Raw genomic sequence first — 22,769 nt, 5'->3', positions numbered from 1 at the left:
AAAAAAAAAAAAAAAAAAAAAATTAAATGAATAAATAAATAAATCAAACACAGTACAAAAAGAAATTGATAAAACACAAATACGAAAACAAACTCACCAATTATCCAACCACTCAGAACTTTAGATCAGTTTAATAGGTGCCCTCTTGCAACATTTTAGTGTCCAGTCCACCCTACTTATCCACAGGGTCTGCATCCACAGATTTATCCAGCCATGAGTTGAACATATTTTTTGAAAAACAAAAATCACAATAATAAAAATAATATGAATAAAAACCAATACAATGTAACAACAATCTACATAGCATTTATGTTTTGTTAGGTATTATAAATAACCTGAGATAATTTAAAGTGTATGGAAGGATATGCATAGGTTATATGCAAATACCACATCATTTTTGGTGGAGAGAATGGAGTCTTGCTCTGCCACCCAGGCTGGAGTGCAGTGGTGCCATCTCAGCTCACTACAACCTCTGCCTCCCGGGTACAAGCAATTCTCCTGCCTCAGCCTCCTGAGTAGCTGGAGCTACAGGCATGCACCACCAGGATCAGCTAATTCTTGTATTTTTAGTAGAGATGGGTTTTTGCCATGCTAGCCAGGCTGGTCTCAAACTCCTGACCTCAGGTGATCTGCCCACCTCAGCCTCCCAAGGTGCTGGGATTACAGGTGTGAGCCACCACACCCAGCCCAAATACTACATCATTTTATATCAGGTACTTGAGCATCTGTGGATTTTGGTATCTGAGGATGGTCCTAGAATGAATCCCCAGATTATGGTCATCCCCTGAGGATGATTGTACATGCATAAATTCAGAGTATTTTACACCAATGGAATCATATGCCCAGTTTTATAATCTGATTTTCATTTTTACTCAGAATGTAGATATCTATCCATATCAATAGATATAGACAATAATTGACTTAGCTCAGCAGAGAAACTGGAATCTCACACTAAGGGTGAGGAAGGTGGGAGACAGGAGCTTTCGGGGAGGAGCATGTTAGAACCCAGGAAAGACAGGTGCTTCTAAGCCGGGGTGCTCGTGGGGCTGAACACAAGAGAAAAGTGCAAGCCCTAAGAGGAGCAGCCAGATCTGCAGATCTCTGGATCCCCTAGGCAGCCTCTGGGGTCCGGGAGGTTGGGTGTGAAGGGGGTCTAAGTGCTCCCTCCGCGACCTGCTGCTCAACTCCCACCTTCCTTCCACCATCAGAATTTCTCTGCAGGCCTCACTGTGTCTCCGCTCCCCTCTCTCCCACCTGGGGAAAGCCATCTCCACACGGTGGACTTTCTCTCTGTGCCTAATCACGTCTCTGCTCCCCTCTTTCCCATGCAGGGAAAGCAGCCTCCGCACAGCAGGCTTCCTCTGGGCTCCTCTTCTTGTCTCGCAGGGTCCTCCTCCATGGCTAGAGTTCTCAGGTTCCTGGTGCACTTATCGAACCGCGCTCTGGGTCCTGCTCACTCTCCTCCAGCCACCGGTGTGCAGCTCCCTGCCTCCAAGAGTTCTTAAGTTCAGCAGTTATAATTTTCATCTCCAATGAGTCCTTTTTGTGGAATACTTCTTTTTCACGATTAATTGCTCTCATTTTATCAATGCAACAGACTCTTGTGTCTCACTGAAAGCACGAATTCAGGTTTTTAGTGACTTCTTGTTTCTTGCGTATTGTTGTACATGGAATCATTTCCTCAAGTTCTGCTCTTCTGAAGAATCGTGCTGAACCCTGCCCTGCCTGGCCAGTGTCTTCTCCTCATATTTGTAGGTAGACAGTTTGTTTGGTGTGGCAGGTGCATTGCCGTCTGTCATGGGAGACACAGTGCCATGTTCAGTCCTTTCAATTCCCACTTACCATAATTTTTCTGGTTGGTGGGGCTCAGGGGAGATACCCATGGGTTCAGGAGCTCTGGCCACTCTTTCTCATGAGGGTTTGACAGGGCTGAACAAGACAGCGGGGGAAGGAGGTAAGCCCTCCCTCCAGGTGCTCAGCAACTGACCTCTGTATTGTCTGTCCCGTGGCCTCCAGCCTCCAACACACACCTGCGCCAGGGCGAGGTTTCCACAACTGTACTGTGGACAGCTGGGCCCATGGGCTCCTGCACAACTGGACCCCAGAATTCTCCTTGTAGCCTTTCTCTGCCTTCCAGGCAGTGCAGGAGCTGTTAGTGAAGGGGAATGGAGAGAAGGAGTCATGAATTTTTGCTCACCTCCCTTGCATGCTCCCTTGCCTGGGACAGATGACATGGGTCCTGCCTGCTCTGCTCTGTCAAAACCTCCCCAGGCATTGCGTCTGTGGGCAGGACCTGTCTCTAGTCTCTACCTGTGGCTTGGAATTTGTGTTAATGTATTGGTTGCGTCCTCTCAACTGGAATGGGGACAGAGAGAAATTCATAAATCTGTGACTCAGTGACCTTTAGGGATTGGAAGCCAAGATATATTTCTTATGTCTTATTTTGTTCATGTGCATAGCAATGTTTCTCAACTGTTTGATCCCAGGCCCCTGGAGATGAACGTGGACTGTCAACAGTGTGGCTTTTTCCGCCTGCATCTTCTGCAGACCAGGGCATGGCCCTGTGCACATGAAGGAGCTTCTGGGGGTCTTGCTGCCTTTGGGGCTTCTGCTTTCGCCTCCAGCCCCTTACTCTCTGCCCATTATCCCGCTCTCTGTTTTCCAGCCTGTCTTCTGTTTTCTGAAGCCTGCCCTTTTCCCTCCATGGTTAGGTGAGGGAAAGAGAAATTGAAAGGAATATTAAAAGAGGAAAGGTTGTGGCACTGCAGGGTATTTGTGGCTTTATCGTCAATTGTATTCTTCAAGGGCAGCACTTGGTTTTAGGGTATCTCTTTGAGTGAGATTATCTTTATGTCTTTTGTCCTTATTCTGAGAATATCTTATAAAGTTTGCCTATAGCTTTTCATAGCCCAGATTTCCCAGAAAGCACGTAGAGAAGCAAAGCTTCTGCTAAGTTGCTGTGGAGAGGGGAGGTATAGACCCAGCTGGAAGAGCGAGGGGAGGGGAGTGGGGCAGAGTGGGCAGGAACGTGGATGCGTGGGGGTGCCCACAGAGCCCTCCAGATCCCATGCACAGAGGAGCTGCTGCCACCCACCAGCGCAGAGGTCTTCCAAGGGCTGGCAGAGCCAAGGCATCTGCTCTCCAAGAAGGGCTGAGGTCGGCAGGCATGCACAGCACACCCCAAGGCATGGTGTTGTTGTTGCTGTTGCTTTGGAGCCTCTCATGGGACCAGAGTCTGTTGAGAGGATGGAGAGAGCAATGCATCTGGACTGCACCTCCTGTCTCCTTCCTGTTTCTCATTTTGATGGTCACACTGCACACTTCCCAGGCTTCCTGGCTGCCTCGTGGTCATGCAGCCACCAGGGCAGCCAGACCTCTGAGTTAAATAGCTCATGTAATTTATTGGATACAGTATCAGTTGTTTACCCTTGTGATCACATCACTGACTGGGAGTTGTGGCTCCAGGAGCAGGGATGGGTACAACCTGGCACTGGAGCTTCTGTGCCTCCTGCACGTGGCACCCAGGCAGCCATGCCCAGGCCCAGCTTTTACCTCTGGGGAGGCCAGACAGCTGCCAGGTCAGGACACAGGCTTGGGTGGCAACTGACCTGGCTCCCACACAGCAAGTTGCCAAGGCCAGGGGCATGTGGAGCCATGAAAACCTGGGGAGATGCATAAACAGGCCCAGCTTAACTTTGCTTTCTGTAGGTTGCAGGTTGGCAGAGGAAAGAAAATGAATGAAGAAAGAGTGGTAAGGGAGTGGCATTGAACGGAGGGAAGGAGGCCAAAGACAAAATCCTCTCACTGCCTGTAAGTGAGCAGGAGTCTGCTCCCCAGCTTCTCTCCCCAAGCCTGCTTGTGACTTTACAGTTACAACCGTCACACTCACAGGCAGTATTTCCAGTGCCCCACAGCCAGAGGGGCTCCTGAGGAAATACACGCAGACACAATCTCAGCTTAGGCAAAAAGATTTCTTTGCTATAGGACTTGTCAGAACCTTAAAATGCCAATGTATTGGAATGTCTCCATTCAGAAGGGCTATCCTAGACATTTTACTAACGTATGATGATCTCCACTCACGTTTTTGGAGGCCTCATGGGAGCAGTGTTTACAGGCGTCACCTTAGGAAATGCTGCCCTAGACTTCGGCTGTTTGCCAGCCTCATCAGACTTTGGATCTCATACCTTCAGAAACGCTGTCAGTATTTTCCAAGGTAAATACTAGTAAACAAAACAAAACAAAAATCCAGAAAGGTGCTCAGTGAATAGTTCTCCTAGTATCTTCCCAGAATAGCATGTGTATCTCATCCTTGTCCTGGAGATAATGTCTATTGCCTGGATTATAATCTGGAAATGAATTCTAATTCCTTTTATTTTGGGCATGACCTTGTTTCTATACTCCCAGCCTCCAACCAGCAAGAAAACGGGGGTATCAGTCCCACAACCACAAGGACTGGGATTCTGTGAATGGCGCGGATGAGCTGGGAGGCAGATTCCTCCCCAGAGCCTGCAGATGGAGTTCAGCCTGCCCCTGATACCTTGCGTGGGGCAGGGAGAACAGCCGAGCCCACCCGGGCTTCTGACCTATAGCACCGTGCGATCATGAATGTGTGTTATTCTAAGCCACTAAGTTGGTGGAAATTTGTTATATAGCAATAGGAAACAGATACACTAAGTTTGTCTACAATGCTCATGCCTGCAGTAATATTCCTTGGCTTCCTAGAGGGTAACCAGAATACATGTCAGAGTGTTGCATTTGAAAAACAAAACAAAACAAATAGAAATAATATGTGATATTGTGATTCTCAAACTTGAGTGTGCATCAGAATCCACTGGAAGAAATGGATTCAAACACAGATTTCTGGGACCCACCCCCAGAATTTCTCCCCATGCTATCTCTCCCAACTCCCCTCAGTGGCTCTGAGGTGGATCCCAAGAACTTGCATTTCTCATAAGTTCCCAGATGATGCTGTTGCTGCTGGCCCAGGGACCATACTTTTAGAACCACTGTGTTAAGTCATGAGCCCTCTTTTTGAAAATAATCATTTACTAAGTTGCTGTATATTTCTCAATCTCTATTTTAATTGCTTATTTTATAGTAAAAAAACACTTCTGTAAAATGGTCATAGAAATGCTTCTTATTGTGAGTCCAGTCCCTTGAGTTGCCCCTCTACGGTGTGCTTCTGAATTTAGCCATTTTTCCCTTTCAGGACTGTTCTATACACCACCTTATTCATGTTTATTTTCTTAGAAATAAACTTACAGGAATCAGCTTAAGAGCCAACAGCAATTATCTGCAACAAGAATAAGTAGGATGAAAATAGAGACGTTACCTGATTGTGGTTCCTTATTAGAAAGCAAAGGAACAGAGAAGGATTACCCCAAAGCTGCATTGTGCATCAGCTGCTAAGTCACAGCCTGCTTGGGCAGATAGGAGACCTGAGTCAGAAAATGCAAGAATCCAGCCAACTGGAGCTGCAAGGCACTGGCTGTCAGTTACCCCCAAACCAAGGAGAGAGGCCAAGGGGCAGACTCCCCTCTTGGGCTCCGAAAAAATGAATATATTAGCTAGTCACTGGCTAGAGCATCCAATTTACGCATCTTTCCGGAATACTCGTGATCAGACGACATGATGAAATGTCTCACATGAAAGGCTGTTAATCTCACTGGATTAAAAAGTTGTGTGACCTGATTGTTCCATAGAATTGGCCCTTGATCCTGAGCCATTTGTTTGTCTTGTTTTTATATCAATCTTGTGCCAGTTCCTTGGACTATCCAACTGACTGAACCAATCAATGAACAAAAATTTATAGAGACTACAGAGTGCCAAGCAGAAAAACCTCAATCCCCTTCAGCCAGTCCTTTATAGCCCAACGTGGCCATGTGGGAGGCCACAGCAATAGGGGCCGAGTGCCTTGACTGACAGGACTCTGCTCTTGCTCACAGTGACAAGGGTGATTCTCCAAAATTCAGTCCTGCCACTGTCGCCGGAGGAAGTAAGGGGGTTGAGGCATCCAAGCAGTCAGGGTGCCCTGATGTGCAGCCGTGGCCTGTCCACATGACTCTGTGACACATCTCTGCTCCATAACCCAAGGGTAGAGCAGGTCAGAGGTTGGTCCCTTCTTGACCATTTGTACTCCCAGTGTTGATGATATTCCACCCAGATGTTCAGAGCGAGGCTGCAGTTTCAGCTCTTAACTCATGCCCTGGCTTAGCACTATTCTCTCTTTGTGGAAGGGAAGCCCTGGTAGTGCCAGGTGTGTGGCTGCAGGGCGAGAGCAACAAAACCCATCTGGGCGGCAGGACCTGCTGGTCGGGCTGACAGCCTTGGAGACCGTGTGGGACCTGTTCAACACAGGCTCCAGCAGGGATGGGGCAGAGTCTGTACGGTGAAGCTGGCCTTGGGCGGGACTCTGTGTGGTCCCTCCTTTTGAATGGAATTGCCTTAAATCAATGTGGTGACTCAAGATATTTAGTTCCTGAAAAACAGTAACTACGAGTGCCAAGTATTTGTGCCTTTGATTAATTTAGAACTGATTAATCACCACTTATAATGTATACTTTTTTCTACGGTAATCACTTTTAATTTGTGTTGTTAAATCTATTGTTCTTCTTTTCTTCATTATACTTGAAGTTCTGGGGTGCATGTGCAGAATGTGCAGGTTTGTTACATAGGTGTACACATGCCATGGTTGGATAACCTATACTTTTTTAAACAGACTCCTCCAAAATGTGGAGGCATGAATTTTTTTTTACATACCCACAAAAATAAAACGAATTTTTTAATATAGTATATATGTATATATATAATTTTACTTTAGGTTCTGGGGTACATGTACAGATCATGCAGGATTGTTGCGTAGGTACATACATGACAATGTGGTTTGCTACCTCCATCTCCCCGTCAGCTGCATCTGGCATTTCTCCCCATGCTATCTCTCCCAACTCCCCTCCCCCCACTGTCCCTCCCCTATTTCCCCCCAACAGACCCCAGTGTGTGATGCCCCCTCCCTGTGTCCATGTGTTCTCATTGTTCAACACCCACCTATGAGTGAGAACATGTGGTGGTTGATTTTCTGTTCTTGAGTTAGTTTGCTGAGAATGATGGTTTCCAGATTCATCCATATCCCTACAAAGGACACAAACTCATCATTTTTTATCACTGCATAGTATTCCATGGTGTATATGTGCCACATTTTCCTTATCCAGTCTATCATTGATGGACATTTGGGCTGGTTCCAGGTCTTTACTATTGTATACAGTGCCACAATGAACATATGTGTGCCTGTGTCTTTATAATAGAATGATTTATAATCCTTTGGTTATATATCTAGTAATGGATTGCTAGGTCAAACGGAATTTCTATTTCTAGGTCCTTGAGGAATTGCCACACTGTCTTCCACAATGGTTGAACTAATTTGCACTCCCACCAACAGTGTAAAAGTGTTCCTGTTTCTCCCCATCCTCTCCAGCATCTGTTGTCTCCAGATTTTTTAATGGTCGTCATTCTAACTGGCATAAGATGGTGTCTCAATGTGATTTTGATTGGCATTTCTCTAGTGACCAGTGATGATGAGCATTTTTTCATGTTTGTTGGCCTCATATATGTCTTTTTTTGAAAAGTGTCTGTTTATGTCCTTTACCCACTTTTGAATGGATTTGTTTTTTCCTTTGTTCATGTCCTTCGCCCAGTTTTGAATGGATTTTTTTTTCTTGTAAATCTGTTTTAGTTCTTTGTAGATTCTGGATATTACCCCATTGTCACATGGGTAGATTGCAAAATTTTTTCCCATTCTGTGGGTTGCTGGCTCACTCTAATGGTTGTTTCTTTTGCTGTACAGAAGCTCTGGAGTTTAATTAGATCCCATTTGTCTATTTTGGCTTTTGTTGCCAATGCTTTTGGTGTTTTAGTCATGAAGTCCTTGCCTATGCCTATGTCCTAAGTGGTTTTGTCTAGGTTTTCTTCTAGCGTTTTTATGGTGTTAGGTCTTATGTTTAAGTCTTTAATCCATCTGGAGTTAATTTTAGTGTAAGGTGTCAGGAAGGGGTCCAGTTTCTGTTTTCTGCACATGGCTAGCCAGTTATCCCAACATCATTTATTAAACAGGGAATCCTTTCCCCATTGCTTGCTTTTGTCAGGTTTGTCAAAGATCAGATGGTTGTAGATGTGTGGCATTGCCTCCAAGGCCTCTGTTATGTTCCATTGGTCTATGTCTCTGTTTTGGTACCAGTACCATGCTGTTTTGATTACTGTAGCCTTGTAGTTCAGTTTGAAGTCAGATAGCATGAAGGGAGGCATGACTTGAAAATAGAATAGCCCTATTCAGATAGCTGTGGTCCACTTGTTAAGCCTGAGTGCTTTAAAAATTGGAGCCTGGGTGTGATAGTATTAAGAGGTGATTAAGTAAAAGAAAAAAAATTTTAATAATGTTGGAGACTGGGGTAAAAGCTTACTATTAATTCTTGATTATGGGCTGCCATCCCAGGGAAGAAGAGGGGAGAAAGGAAGAGATGTAGGAAGGAGGGAGAGCAATTCAGAGAGAGAAACCCCAAGCCAGCCACAGCTCCACAGCCAATGCACTGTCCTAATTCCCCAGGGAGCTCTGCACAGCCTAGTGGAACACTTGTGTCTCAGAGAAGCCATCAAGGTGTTGGGATCCCTATTCTCTTGTGTCTCATCTTTTACTGGTCAGAGATTGTTCTGAGAGACAGCAGCTCCCATTACTGCTAGGCTGTCCAGTCCTCTGTGCTTGGGAAGCCAGTATCTTGTGGGTCCAGGCTGACACCTGAGAGGGCGGGAGAAAGACGTGCACTCTCTCCAGGGGGCTGCAACTGGGAAATGAGATGACTGCCACCAGGGAAATGCAGTTGTGTGGACCAGGACCCAACACAAAGCTCATCCCTGAATTCCAAGGAGTGAGGACACAGAGGAGACAGCCATCGTCTTTGTTGTTTTAATAATGCTTTGTTTTATGCTCAAATGATAGGAGTATTCGTTTCCTAGGGCTGATGAAACAATATACCAGAAATTGGGTGGTTTCAAACAATAGAAATTCATTTGCTCCTATTTCTAGAGGCCAGAAATCCAAGGTCAAGATGTGCACAGGACCAAGTTCTCTCTTTGGCTCTAAGAGAGGGTCTGCTCCGTGCCTGTCCTGGCTCCAGCACTGCTGCCAGTCCTTGGCACTCTTTGGCTGGTAGATGCATCACTCCAATCTCTGTCTCTGGCTTCATATGGCCGTTTTCTGGTATGTGGCTATGTCTCTGTTTTCTCTTCCTCAAAGGATACCTGTCACTGAACTAGGGCCAACTCTGATGCAGCATGATTTCATCTTAACTCATTACATCTGCAAAGATCCTATTCCCAAAGGTCAAATTCTGAAGTTTCAGGCAGATATAAAATTTACGGGGTTGGGGGGACACTAATACAATAAAATATGCTGAAATTAACTATTTCCCAGCAGGTAAACAGTTGATAACCTCTATATCAACTGCATTTTAGACTAGATCCTATTTAATTGGACTGGAGTTGGACTCAGGCATTTTTCATTTACCCCAAGTAATTCTATATATATATAGAATTTATTATCATCAGTATTATATTACTGGTTATAATGCAACTGGCAACATTTATTGGACAGTTACTATGTCTCAGGCACTGGCTGAGTGCTTTATGTATATAATATCAATGATGTCATCATTCCAGCTCTTCCTCTCATCTTATAGGTAGAGTTACAAATCAACAATGTTAGAAAATCACCAGGGAACACAGAGCTAGGAGCAGCCAAGTCAAGATATCCAGGCTGTCTGGCTCCAGAACTAGGGCTCATCTCTGCCAAGAGGAGCCTGTACATGTTTTAAAACTTTCATCTCTTTCTCCTCTTTAGACAGTCTCAGTTATTTGGAGAAATTGTAAACATTTTAAGATGCGTGACTGCAAACCTCCACTACAAAGAAATAAAACAGCCTCAACAGAGAGGGGCTGTTGTATCACATGTATCTTGTACAACCTGAGGATGAGTCACCAAGTGCATAAGTTGATAAATGACAGGAATTGTTATTCAGACAGATTTACTACTTTCATGTCTCCCAATTTCACAAGTTTAGACAAAAAGCGATGCATTTAGAAGACATTGCTCCATCATGCTTTGAAGATTAGCTGCTTAACCTATAGTAAAACCCGGTAGTTGTGAAGCTTGGAGAACAGCTTCAATGACAAATGAGGATCTAAGAGCCTATATTTCATAATGATGCCTCCCTGCATTAAACTAAGTCACCCCATTCTGGGCAATCATTGCAGACTCTGGGTTTACCCTCTTGGACGTGATCTTGGCTCCCTGGAATCATGTTCTGTCCTGGGGCCTTTCTACCTGCAGCCTTCCAGACTCTTCCTCAATCCGTTTGAGCTTCATCCTACCTGTCCTAAGGGTACACACACTCTCTCTAACCTGGCTTCCTGTCTTGGCCATCGACCTGCACTCCCTTCCCTATCAAAGGTGGGATGGGGACATGCGGCTATCCAGCTTCGAATGCTGTACTTCCCAGCCACATGCCAGGCAGAACTGTGCTGGCATCCATGTTTCTGTCTCTGTGCCTGGGCCTGCTCCTCACCTTGTCTTCAGTGTCCTTTTTCCTTTGATTTTTGTCTAAATACAGCTCATTGTGACACCTGTTGTGGTCCCACCTTCTTCACATCTCCAGCTGCTCTTGCCTACATGGGCCACTTCTTCTTCTGAAGTTCTCTTACATTGAGTCAATCCCATTCTGTTTAGATCTCAGCTGCTCTACATTTGTTTCACCTAAATTGACCTTGGCTCCCAAACTGTATAACAAGTTCCTCCCAGGGGCAGAAACAAGGTGTGGACATCACTGATATTCCTCCCAGCCTTGTTGGCATAATGCCAACCAAACAAAATTGGAGCAATCTCCACAATCCCTGATAATTACTTTTTATACCTGCAGTATAAAAAGTCTTAGCTTTCTGATATTAAATGAAGGTGCCCAAATAATACCATCAGATCATGATAAAATTTTTTCATGATGAGTTGAATTAATATGACATCCTTTTTCCTCATGGAAACCCAAACCAAATTATTCTTTATGATTACTATAATTTTGAGCCATTATGAGGCTCTGTTACATTGCTGTGTGGTTGACTAAAAATGGAAGTTGCTCATGGAGTCTACATGTCATTGTTTTGACCAATGCAAAATGTAGCCAGGAGCACACCACACCTGACAGTGTCAGTGACCTTAAAAAGAAAACACACACACTGATGAAGAATTTAATGACTCTTGATTTCAAGCTAAGGGCTGATTAGGAAAGTTTCCATTGACAACTCATCCCTAGAAAATTAAAACAGGAGCACATAGATATTGTCATTTGACTTCAGAGATTTTCTTTCTCCTAGAAAAATGCACACTGTGAACGAGTGCTGTAACTAAAGTAAAATACTGTGATATCGTCTAATCTTAGAATCTCTTAGGTGAGAGTTTGTTCAAGAGGGCTAACCTAGACCCCAGTAGAAAAATCCAGCTGATGGCCACCTGGGTCCATTCCCTGTGGTCCAAGGAGCAAATAAGTCCCCTCTCCTGAGGTTCTAAGCCTTTTAAATACTTGCATTATTTTCTACCTTCCGTCTTAGCTTTGATCTTTGTAAACAGGAGATGATTTGTTGCTCTTGTTTAAAGGATAATTTGAAAATTACAACTTTAGCAAGTATCTAATAATTACTTGCCCCAGCATGTCATCATTACAACTCTAATGAACATAACGTCTATTTGGATTTTAACAACCAAGAAAAGCAAAGAAAAACCCTCACTTGGAAACCCTTCAAAAGTTTCTCATTTGGTTAGTTACTCGGGCTCTCTGCAAAATGATGAAGCAATGTAATCCTTACCTTATGTGAACAGTTGTTTGAGTCTTTTATCAGACTTTCTGCTCATGCCAAAAGGCATTATTCTCTTTGTGTAAAAGTGACTTTGAAGATTAATAAGTAACAGAATGAGTACACATGGATTTATGAACATTTAAAATCGCTTAATATTTTTGCATGTGGACACTTTGAAAAAAAATAGGAGATACCTCAGTCATTCTACATAGATTGCCTTAGGAGAAGGACGTAAAGGTGCATCTTTGATTCAGGCTTAAGCAAATCGTTGGTGATCCACAAGGATCTCCCGTTGACAAGAGGTGGGTTTTAGGTCTCCCTAGGAACTACAACAAGCTTTTAGTACTTTATATCAGGAAAAAGGACCTAGCCTGTGAAGCTCATTGGCTTTGGTCCCCGTTAACCTCTCTTTAAACACGAAAGACGTATCACAGGCCCAGAGAGGTTGCATCAGCAGGCAAGCAGCAAGCTGAGAACTGATTAGGATGTGCCAGCCCCTAGAGGCACAGGTCTGCCCCCTGAATCTATGAGCAAAAGTCAACGCCACACCCTTCAATCCTTGGGCCTGCAATTTTTCCTGTACAGAAAATACAAGCATGTGTGGATGTATGTGCGTTTCTTTAGAGATACGTAATTTGTTGCTTTATTTTCTACTTTCAAAAGATGGCAAGATCCCAGTCATGGAAACAGAAACCAGGCTAGGTATTTTAACCAGAGAGGATTTAATTAAAGGGTTAGGATTTGAGCTGTTTTGGAAGAGCTGAAGAAGGAGAGGACAGGGATCAGGAAGGACAGTTCCTGCAGTGTCTTGGTGGTCAGTACCTGCCCTGCTGGGCAGCCATTACAAAGCTGGCAACTACAGGTATTGATCGACTTACCACCTATGCAACTTACGACCATTCGACTTTACGACCATAATCGCTAGCCACGACAGCTCCACGTCTGGCAGCGCAAATGTTGCCCAGCTGGGCGTACGACAGTGCGGACCAGTTTCTGGCAGCACTACCATCTCCACGTACACCATTTCAACTGTACATATAGCCTACTCAACTTACGACCAAATCATGTTAAGACCAGTCCGCAGTCCCGACCGTGGTCATAAGTCGAGCACTAGCTGTATAGGGCAGTATCCCTTTGCCCCCAAGTGGCCAAGCACATGGGCCACTGGCTGACTCCCACAGCCACCACTGTCAGGATTGGAGCTGGAGCTGCTGCCACAGCCAGAAGGAGAATGTCCACTGCCTCCCTCCTGCTTTCTGATCTTGCACTAGCTCCCTACTGCTGCAGCCTACACAGAACCCTACCAGCAAAGGAATCTGAGAAATGTAGTGCCCTGAGCTGCAGAAGAAAACACAGAAGGGCAGGCAGTATCTGGCCCAGATGCCCATCACAGAATTTAGAAAATGTTGTGTTATCGCTGCACTTTAACCATTGAGGTATTTATTTTAAATTGATTCTCATTTACATACAGAATATGAGAAAAATCCTATTTGACTATTACATTTATGGAACAGTCAAGAAGAGAATCAGTTTTATATTAAAGAACATTGAATGGGTTTAAATAATCTTTTGGGGGCATTTTAATTCACATAGTTCAAAAGTGGCTGAACAAATTTATTAAAAGGTAAGCTCTTGATAGGCCTTGCTATTTCATCTACAAAAGGACCCCTGTTTCCCTCTGCTAGCTAACCTAGCTGTTTGAAGTACAGATGGATGAAGCAAATTCTACTGTTTGGGTTTTTATATTTGATACTGGTTGATACTTTTCCAAAGCAAAATGTTGCATTTTTGCTGGTAGTTAGATGGTCTGTTTGATTTCTGAAATTTTATGTACTTTTATTTTAGGTGCATTCTTTACCTGCTTAATTCCAATGAGAAATTATTTCAGATAAATAATCATCAACTTGTTTACTTAAAATAAAATTTTTTTTACCTCGAAAAACCAAAATTGATGATAAAAGTTCTTTAAAATGACCATCATTACAACTATTATGCATATTTGTAAATGTCTTTATTTCTTTCATCTCAACTGGTCAACTCAGCAGCTCTGTGGGAGGCCAGCTACTACTGCCTCCAATTTTTTCCAAACTATGTTAGGTGACAGGTCGTTAGCTGGAAAACCAAGGCAAGACGTTGGACTTTATAAGTAAACACGATAGCTTGCTTATGAATATGTATTTATAAGACTCCTCCCAATTCATATTCCAACCCCATTAATTTACTCTTCATGCTAGAGTCTACTGCAGTGGTTAGACTGCAGCATGAAACTGGGGTAAGCATACCACTTGGAGATTTTCAAAGATGACCACAGGAATTGTGGGCCTGGATGCTTTTAAGGGAGTCAGGTTTCAGATCCTCAACTCACATTTGTCCTCTTTCCCAAAACAAATTTGTCTAAGAATATGTCCATTTTAAGGATGCAGGTTCCTACCCAAAATTGTACTTTTACCACTTTGCAAAATGAATTGTACCTTTCTCTCATCTTACTGTGAGGCATTGACTTGAAGTTTTAAAATATGCAGGGCACCAAACAATGGGCCAATTTCACATATTGTTCCAGTATTAAGAAAGTAATTAACTTTCTTAAGGTAAGACTAATTATAAGTAAGTAAATGTAAATGACTGATTACTTAATTAAACATAATTTGCTGATAGATCACTATGTGAATCTTGGCACACAGCCAAGAAGGGGGTTAAAGAATTTAGTAGCATTCCTATTACACTGCCTAATAGAAAAATAAAAATAATTTGCTGATAGATCTTGGCATACAGCTGAGAAGGAGGTAAAAGAATTGAGTAACATTTCTGTAACAAAACTCCCTCCATTCTCACTGATTTATTTTTACAGACAAATCTTCTTGGCTCATAAATTTATAAAAACGAAAAGCAGAAACATAATTAATATTGAGCCCTAACTCATTCTAGTAATAAATAATATATCCACTGATTTTATGACCTAACTGGAAAAACTTAGACTCTCTTAACATTATTCTGGCCATGGAGATGTACATTTCCAACAAAATTTTACTTCTGTATAATAATTATTTCTTAAAATGTATTACATCTTATGTTTTTCATCAATTATGATCTAATGATAATTTTAATTATAACCCAATCAGAAAAAATTCCAATATTTAGAGACTTATTGCCACAGGAAATTTTTAAAAATTAAATGTCAATTTATATATGTAACTCACTGTGCATAGAAGTATGGTGACAAAACCTATAAAATATTTTCTCCGCAAAATATGTTAGAATAAAAGTCTGTGGACATGAAAATAACAGTTCAAAGAGAAAAAAGACTGATGTCAAATTTCAGACTGTTAAAGAGCAGTCTGTTCATAGCGGTTGGACACCTGATGGCAGATGTCCAGCTGCTGCAATATTCATACTCTCTTGCAATCGTCCCTGCCTTTTTGGCACCAAGACCAGTTTCATAGAAGACAATTATTCCACAGATGGAGGGAGTAGGGGAAGTTGGGGGCGACAGTTTCAGGATGAAACTATTCTACCTCAGATCATCAGGCATTAGTTAGGTTCTCATAAGGAGTGCAGAACCGAGATTCCACGCCCAGCTCCCAGTAGGTTTCATGCTCCTATGGGAATCTAAGGCCGCTGCTGAGCTGACAGGAGGCGGATTTCAGGCAATAATGCTCGTGGCCTGCTGCTGCTCACCTCATTCTGTGAGGCCTCGTTCCTGACCAGGCCACAAACTGGTACTAGTCCATGACGCGGGGGTTGGGAACCCTTGCTCTATTTAATACACTTAAAAGAATGATGTTATAACAACATTATTTTTAAATGTCCATATTTATAGTATAATGAAAATCACATCCTTTGTAGTTATTTAAACTGGTAAAGAATATTTATGTACTAATGTAAACAAGTGCATGTGATACATTTTCATAATTTATGTAAGGAGTATATCAGCGAAAATGTTTTACAGACCATTGATCTATACAAAAGATAACGGTGTTTTGAAGATCAACGTTTCCACGTGTCTCCATGTGTGTTTTCTTTGTTTTCTCAGTTTGACCTAGTCTGTGTCAATGCGTGGATGCTGGACCTCACCCAAGCCATCCTGAACCTCGGCTTCCTGACCGGAGCATTCACCTTAGGCTATGCAGCGGACAGGTAGGTACCAATGTGACAGCCATTTTACATCACTGTAATACCATGCATCAATATGGGGAAGAAAAATGTTTTATATTAACTATTAAAACAGTATTTTTGCCAAATTTGGAAACAATTCTTGATTCCACCATTCATGACATTCACACTTGCTGGTTTGACTAATTGTTTTCTTCTCAAATTTCATCTCCTTCTTCCTTGAACTGCACAAAGGCCTGAAGCTGCTCGCAGTAGATCTGAGAGTATCAGAAGGAAAACACAGACCTCCAAAGCAGGAACAGCATGATTGGGGTGATGCATTGTTGTGCTGGATACTATAGAGTCAATCAATTTGATGTACTTCAGTAGCAACTTACTGGTTGTGGTTTGATTGATTTAATCATAAGATTGGCCCATTCCAAATTTGTTTCACCTAATTTTTTTTTAAAAAGAAACCCTTATATTTCTACAAATTTAAAACTCTGTGAAAAAACATTTTTCTAAAAAACATTAAAGGAGTTTTTTCTCTATTATTTTGTATTCATAAATGCAACTGTCCAATGGCAGGCATGGTAAGTGTATATATTCAAGCCAGTCATGCTCTCTATTTAAATATTCTTCTTCCTTAATATCACTGATGCTAGTTATTGTATTCATGTTTAGCTCTTTTTTTATCCCAATTCTAACTATAAAAATACTTGCAGTAATTTAATACTCCTCTCTATCCCCCTTAGCAGAAGTAATAGGAGTATCGACTGGGAATCGCTGACTCATGGCCATTTCTGACCTAATATTGTTCTGGTTAATCCATCTCTGACTCATGGCCATATCTGGCCTAATATTGTACTGGTTAATCCAGCCCAGCCCCAACGCCCTGTGACTGTGCCATTCAGTGGGTGATACTAAGGGTGCCTTTCAGAGAACTGCAAACAGCAATTACTTAGCTAATAGAACAACCAAAGGCCCCAAATTCTGTAGCCATTTGGAGATCTAAGTTTAATCACACCAGTGCTTCAAAATGGGTAGAGCCTTGGGTTTCATTTTCTGCCGTTTTTCTTTCTCTTTCACATTTCTCTCTCACCCTCTCCACAGCTATCCTTCGAATGTGAGTTTCTGCTGATCCTTTTATGTGTGATGCCGTTTCCCCTTTTTCTTCTTTTTATCGATGCCTTTTTCTCCTGTTCTACTTCTAGCCCTTTCAAGCTTCATCTTTCCTTTCTCAACCTCCCCCCATTTCTTCTTTTTTTCTGGCTACAATTTGGAACTGTGCAGTTTAAGTATTTTGCTTTGTTTTTATTCTTTCTAATTTAAATATTAAGTTTTGCTTCATCTGTGCTTTTTTTTTTCTCTTACTCTATCAATAAACGTATCTCCAAACTAAATTAACTTTATTAAAGTTGGAGAATTCCCTCTACCTGTATTCTTCTAAGTGATTGAGCATCTGTTCTCACATAGGACATGCTGCATTTAGGGGAGGAGCCAGACCTGGGAGAAAGAGGAGCCATGAATAACTCTGCCTCCAGCATTTGGCTTCTTCTCTTCCTCCATATCCATGATTTATATCTGTGAAGGAAGAACAAGAAGTAACTTAATATGCCATTTGTCTATGAGAGTACATTGTAGGAAGGGCAGAAAGTGAATTTAAAAATCTAGGTTGGGGCTGTTCAGCAGATAAGGAGCTTAGAATTTGCCACTCAGCCTTGACAACAAGTAAAATGCTGAACAAACTGAAAAATCAATAATTCTTCTTAGATTCGTAAAAGAAGTGAGATCACAGGACAAACTGCTGCCTTCAGCCCTGCTCCCCCCACCGCACCCAGGCCCTGCCCCAGATAGAAAGACAGATAGGAGAGTACAGAGAATCATAACACAGGCACAGAAACCTCCTTGGGAGAGCCAAGGTAGATAAACATGAACTGTAAGTGATGAATTCCCGAGGATCAGTGTGGATGAGCTGGAGGATTACAAATTCTAGAGGGACTCACTGAAAGGAGAGCCCAGGCTTTTGTGATTTATTTATTTATTGCCACCTGAAGCTCTACAAGGTTCTCAAAGTGAATATCAAGGAAAATCCCTCATGCTCTGGCAGCCAGAGGGGAAAAGGAACAATTCTGAAACATGCCAGAACATTGTTTTTAACAATGTCTGCCCTCAGGAGAAGATGTTTAACCAGAATCTCATCTTCTAGGATTTTCTGAGCACCTCATTGATCTGGGGGAAGGGAAATACCAACTCCAGCCCCTTCTAGCCTTCCAAGTAGAGAAAGAAAAACACTTTGCACTTGGAAGAAGGGAAATATCCAGCTCCAGCCCCCTCTACCCATCCTCTCTTAGTTAAGAGGAGAGGGATAGAGAAGCACTTGTGAAGTTCACTGTTCAGAGGCATAGGTTCACTAAAAGACTGAGGGCTACTCATAGAACCACAGACTGCTTTCCCTCCCCCAACACCTCACTACTACATTACTGGAGATCTATTTACAGCAGTTCCTTTTACCCAGTACACCATGTCCACCAAGAAAAAATTACAAGGCATACTAAAAGCCAAAATACACACACACACGTGCGCACACACACACACACACACACACACACACACTGTTGAAGAGACAGAGCAAGCATTAGAACTAAATTCAGATATGGCAGTGATGTTGGAATGATCAGGCTAGGAATGTAAAACAACGAATCCAAGAAGCCTGATGGATAAAGCAGCATGCAAGAACAGATGGCCCATGTAAGTAGAGAGATGAACATTCTAAAAAAAGAAACAAAATGAAATGCTAGAGATCAAAACACTGTAACAGAAATGAAAAATGTTGTTACTAGGCTTATTAGGAGACTGCAAATAGCTGAGGAAAGAATCTCTGGCCTTGAGGATATCCCAATAGAAACCTCCAAATTAAACAAACAAACAAACCTGAAAAAGCAGAGCGGAATATTCAATAACTGTAGGCCAATTACAAAACATATAATATTTGTGTAATGGGAATACCAAAAGGAGGAGAAAGAGAGAGAGAAATAGAAAAAATATTTGAAACAATAATGACAGAGAATTATTTTTAAATTAATGTCAGAGACCACAAATCAAGGAAATGCAAAGAAAATCAAGTAGAATAACATCAAAAAAGTATACCTAGTTGTATCATAGTCAAACTACAGATAGTCAAAGATAAAGGAAAACTTCTTAAAGAAGGGGGGGGAACCTCTTACTATAGAAAAAGAGCACTGGTAAAAATTACATCCTACTTCTTTTCAGAAAAAATGTAAGCAAGAAGAAAATGGAATAAATACTTAAGGTCTTGAGAAAAAAAATTCCAATCTAGAATTCTGTGCTCTGCTAAGTTATCATTTAAAAGTGAAGGAGAAATAAAGGCTTTGTTAGACAAACAAAAATTGAGGGAATTTGATGCCTTGCAATAAATATTAAAAGAAATTATTTAGAGAGAATGAAAATGATCAGGTTAGAAATTCAGATCTACATTAGGGAAAGGCATTGGAGAGGAATAAGTGAATAAACTATTATCTGTTAGATCAATTGAAAATAAGAAAAATAAAAATTTTTATTTTTCCTATTCTCATTAGATGTAACAGACAATAATTTATTCAAAATAGTAACAGCAACAATATGTTTGATTGTGCATGCTTACATATGTAAGCATACATAAGCATATGTAGAGAGTATTTTTTGTTATAAGGTACTCATGCTCTCATGAAGTGATACAGTGTTATTTGAAAGTGGATTTGAATTAGTTGTAAATGTATATTGTAAACTCTAAAGCAACTACTAATAAACAGATTTGTTTAAAAAGTATGACTGATATGCTAAAAATGAAGAAAATGTGGAATCCTATAAACTACTGTTCAATTAAACCACAAAAGCCAGGAAAAAGTATGGAATACAAACATAAGAATAATAAGGGAAACAAACAGAAAATGATAGCAAATATGGTGGACATTAATCCAACCATATCAATAATCACTTTAAATGTAAAATAGCATAAGTGCACCAACTGAAAGAGATTGTCACAGTGGATCAACAAACAAGACCCAAATATATGTTGTCTACAAGAAATACACTTTAAATATAAAGACATATATACATTAATGGTAAATGAATGGAGAAAAATATACCATGCTAGCAGTAATTTTTTTTTAAAAAAAAGCAAAAGTAGCTATATTATTATCAGCAGAGCAGACTTCAGAAGAAGGAAAGTTATCAGGACTAAAAAGGGGCATTATGTAATGATAAAGGGGTCAATTCTCCAAGAAGCCAATAATCCTTAATGTGTATGTGCCTAGTAGCAGAGTACAAAATTATAAGAGACAAACACTGTGACAAAACTAAAAGAAAAAATAGATTAATCCACCATTTCATTGGAGAGTTGAATATTCCTTTGCTGGAAATAGTCAGATTCAACAGGTAGAAAACCTATAAAGACACAATTGAACTCAACACCACCATCAATCAACTGTATATAATTTTTGTGTTTAGAAACTTTATCTAACAACAACAGAATTAACATTTTTTTCAAGTTCACATGAAATAGTAACATGCAATATTCAAACTAGATCACATTCTGGGCCATAAAAACATGTATTAGCAAATTTAAAGACATAAAAATTATACAATGTCTGCTCTTAGACCACAGTGGAATCAAACCAGAAATTCATAACAGAAGGATAGATGGAAAATCCCCAAATACTTTGAAATAAAACAACACATATTCAGTAACACATAGGTCAAACAAGAAATCTCAAGATAAATTAAAAAGTATCTTAAACAAAATGAAAATAAAAACACTCAAGACTTTTGGAATGCAACAAAAACAATGTTTAAAGGAAAATTTATAGCATTGAATACATATATTAGAAAAGAAGAAATATATACAATCAATAGTCTAAGCTTTCACCTTAGAAAACTGAAGAAGAGCAAATTAAACCCAAGACAAGTAGAAGAAAAAAAATACAAATTGGAGCAGAAATCAATAAAATTAAAAACAGGAAATCAATGGAGAAAATAAAACCAAAAGCTGGTTATTTGAAAGGATCAAAAAAATACATAAGCCTCCAGTCAGACTGAGAAAAAAGAAAGAGGAGAGAGAGAGGTTGAAGACACAAATTACTAATATTAGAAATAAAAGGGGGGACATTATGACAGATCCCATGGACATTAAAAGAATAATAAACAAATGCTATGAACACTCTGTGCTCACAAATTTGATAACCTACTTGTAATGGACCAATTCTTTGAAAGGTTACAATCTGCCAAAACTCACCCAAGATCATACAGACAATCTGAATAGAGCTATATCTATTAAATAAATTGAATCAATAGTTAATTACTTTTCAAAACAGGAAGCACTAGGCCCAGATGGGTTCACAGGTGAATTTTGCCAAACATTTAAAAAAGAAACTCTACCAACTCCCTACAATATCTTTCCAAAGACAGAATTAGAGGGATTGCTTTCTAACTTATTCTGAGAGCAGTATTACATTAATACCTAAATTGGACAAAAACATTACAAGAAAAGAAAACTACAGACCAATATATCTCATGAGCATTAGTGCAAAAGTCCTCAACAAAAATTGGCAAGTAAAATCCAACTATATATATACACACACACATATATATGTATATAAATCATACATCACAACCAGATGTATAATTTTATACATCTGTAGCATACCACGTGAGTAGTATCCCAAGTATGTAAGATTGGTTCCACATTCTAAAGTCAATTAATGTAATCCGTCACATTAACAAACTAAGGAAGAAAAAAATGACATGATCATATCAATAGATGCAGAAAAAGTATTTGTCAAAATCCAACATCTATACATGACAAAAACTCTCAGTAAACTAGAAATATAGGGGAACTTTCTCAACTTGGTAAGGAATGTCTATGAAAAACCTACAGATAATATCATACTTAATGATGATAAACTGTATACACCCTTTCTAACTAAGATCAGAAACAAGACAAATATGTCACCTCTAATAACTTCTTTTCAATGTCATACTGGAAGTCCTCACTATTGCAATAAATAAGAAAAGTAAAGGAAGTAACAGGTATACTGATTGGAAAGGAAGAAATAAATCTGTCTTTGTTCACAGATGGCATGATTTTCTATGTAGAAAATCAAAATAATTAACAACAAAAAGCTCCTGAAACTAATGAGTGTAGTAAAGTTGCAGGGTACTAGGCTAATACACAAAAGTCAATTGCTTTCCTCTGTGCCAACAGTGAATAAGTAGGATTTGAATTTAAACACAGAATACCATTTATATTAGCACCACAAGAATACACAATACTTAGATATAAATCTAACAACATATGTACAAGATTTATTTGAGGAAATGTGCAAAATCTAATGAAAGAAATCAGAGATTAACTAAATAAATGGAGAGATATTTAACATTCATGAATAGGAAGACTCAATATTATCAAGATATCAGTTCTTCCCAACTTGATCTATATATTCAATGCAATACTAATCAAAATCCTACAGAGTTATTTTGTGGATATTGACAAACATTCTAAAATTCATACCTAGTGATAAAAGACCCAGAGTAGCCAACACAGTATTGAAGGAGAAGAACAAAGCCAGAGGGCTGACACTACCTGACGTCAAGACTTACCGTAAAGCTACAGTAATCACGACAGTGTGGTATTTGTGAAAGAATAGGCATATACCAGTAGTTCAATGGAATAAAATAGAGGGCCTAGAAATAGACCCACATAAATATAGTCAGCTGATCTTTGACAAAGCAGT

At 40.6% G+C, this 22,769-nt stretch overlaps 1 protein-coding gene across 1 annotated transcript in view; it reads left to right on the top strand.

Annotated features, from left to right (window-relative positions):
* SLC22A3 (solute carrier family 22 member 3) overlaps nt 1–22,769 on the top strand; it is a 104,781-nt gene that overhangs the window by 37,051 nt on the left and 44,961 nt on the right. Inside the window, exon 2 of the mRNA XM_017538035.2 lies at nt 15,920–16,023. Within this exon, the coding sequence (XP_017393524.1) occupies nt 15,920–16,023 (104 nt within the window). The remainder of the gene's footprint in view (nt 1–15,919; nt 16,024–22,769) is intronic.

This window comes from Cebus imitator, unplaced genomic scaffold (genome assembly GCF_001604975.1).
Source record: "Cebus imitator isolate Cc_AM_T3 unplaced genomic scaffold, Cebus_imitator-1.0 Scaffold6, whole genome shotgun sequence".
Classification (NCBI taxonomy): Eukaryota; Metazoa; Chordata; class Mammalia; order Primates; family Cebidae; genus Cebus; species Cebus imitator.
The sequence above is the reverse complement of the archived record's forward strand: the minus strand, read 5'-3'. Positions and strand labels throughout refer to the sequence as shown.